General features: G+C 51.7%; 1 protein-coding gene across 1 annotated transcript in view; it reads right to left on the bottom strand.

Moving 5' to 3' along the window:
* Positions 1 to 568: 568 nt before the first annotated feature.
* LOC107301131 (BRISC and BRCA1-A complex member 1-like) overlaps positions 569 to 1,622 on the bottom strand; it is a gene marked incomplete at its 5' end in the record, with an annotated part of 5,750 nt that continues 4,696 nt past the window's right edge. Inside the window, 2 exons of the mRNA XM_015830394.1 lie at positions 569 to 724; positions 1,555 to 1,618. Of these exons, the coding sequence (XP_015685880.1) occupies positions 569 to 724; positions 1,555 to 1,618 (220 nt within the window). The remainder of the gene's footprint in view (positions 725 to 1,554; positions 1,619 to 1,622) is intronic.

Genomic DNA, 1,622 nt, shown 5'->3' with positions numbered 1-1,622 from the left:
AGAAGGAGAAAATGGAGGAAGAAGGAAGGAAGGAGAAAAGGGAGGGAGGGAGGAAGAAGGGAGAGAGGAAAGAAAGAAGGAGAAAATGGAGGAAGAAGGAAGGAAGGAGAAAAGGGAGGGAGGGAGGAAGAAGGGAGAGAGGAAAGAGAAGAAAGGAGAAAAGGGATGGATGGAGGAAGAAGGGAGAGAGGAAAGAAAAGGAGAAAATGGAGGAAGGGAGGGAAAAGGGAGGGAGGAAGAAGGAAGGGAGAGAGGGAACAAAGAAGGAAGGAAAGGAAGGAAGGAGAAAAGGGAGGAAGGAAGGGAAAAGGGAGGGAGGAAGAAGGAAGGAAGGGAGGAAAGAAAGGAGGAGAAAATGGAGGGAGGAAGGAGAGAAGGAAAGAAGGAATAGACAGAAATAAAAACCCAAAGGGCAAATGGCTGCAAGTGGTTGTGTCAAAAGCCCACATCCCCCTTTAAAGAAAGCGGAGCCATTTTTAAATGCTATTATTTCTATAGCTCAATCTGGGCGGGGGGGGGGGGGGGGGAATGCTAGCTGGGGAATGCTGGGAGTTGAACTCCACAAGTCTCAAACTGGCCCAGGTTGGTCTGAAGTCGGAATGAAAAGCACACCAAGAGAAGCCAGGTACGGCTTTACCTTCCACGCGATCTCCTCCTCCTTGTCCTCCAGGCCGTTGTGGATGTAGAGCACGTCAAAGAAGAAGTAAGGGCAGTGCAGCATTTTCTGTGGGGCGGGAGGGGAGAGCAGGGAGATCAGGGGGGGGGAGAGAATCTCAGCCCTCCAGCTGTCCCCCCCTTCCCCTCCCCTCCCCTCCCCCCATTCCTTTCCCCGCAGCCAGCAGTGGGATCTCCTTTCTGCCTTAATATTTTGCTTTTTCCATGAAATAAAACAGCATTGACGAGTCTTCTTCTTGGGCATCACGCCCTGTATTGGATTTAAAAAGGACTCGAAACTTTTGGCAGGGCACGGGGCCAATCTTAGCCCCCATGTCCTAGCAGACCCCCCCCCCCCCATTTTTATAAAGCCTTAGAAAGGCCACACCTGGAACACCTGCATCCAGTTTTGGTCACCACATTACAAAAAAAGATGTTGAGAGTTTGGGAAAAAGTGCACCACGCTGCTTCCTAAGTATCTGGATGTTAAAATTTGAAAAATTAATAAAACTTGTTTGTTTGTTTTTTAAAAAAAAGAGATCCCTTCCCGCTCTATTCTGATGGATTGAGGATCCTTTGGATCGACTGACAACTCTCCCCCGGCAGAGTGCCTCCACCCTCTGTGGTAGGGCAATGCGGTTCCTGGCCTGTCAGAAAGCCAGAAACACACACACACCCGACACACACACACACACACACACACACACACGACACACACACACAACTGTATCTCCTAGAAACGGCTGCATAATTCAAGAGTCTTGCTCTCCGGTCACCTCTGTTCGCTGGGATCTGGAGATCCGTCTACCTGACACTCTGGGTGCTCCTGAAAACTGTCTGCCTCCCCGCCCCCCCTGCCCCCAGGAGCCGGGGCCCTCGTGAGGTCAAGGAAGCGGGCACCTTCATCTGCTCGGTCAGCACGGCAGGCGGCTGGCAAGCCGGGCGGCTGTAGACCAAGATGGTCCTGA

The sequence above is a fragment of the Protobothrops mucrosquamatus genome, unplaced genomic scaffold, assembly GCF_001527695.2.
Source record: "Protobothrops mucrosquamatus isolate PMUCROS unplaced genomic scaffold, P.Mucros_1.0 scaffold10163, whole genome shotgun sequence".
NCBI classification, from domain to species: Eukaryota; Metazoa; Chordata; class Lepidosauria; order Squamata; family Viperidae; genus Protobothrops; species Protobothrops mucrosquamatus.
The sequence above is the reverse complement of the archived record's forward strand: the minus strand, read 5'-3'. Positions and strand labels throughout refer to the sequence as shown.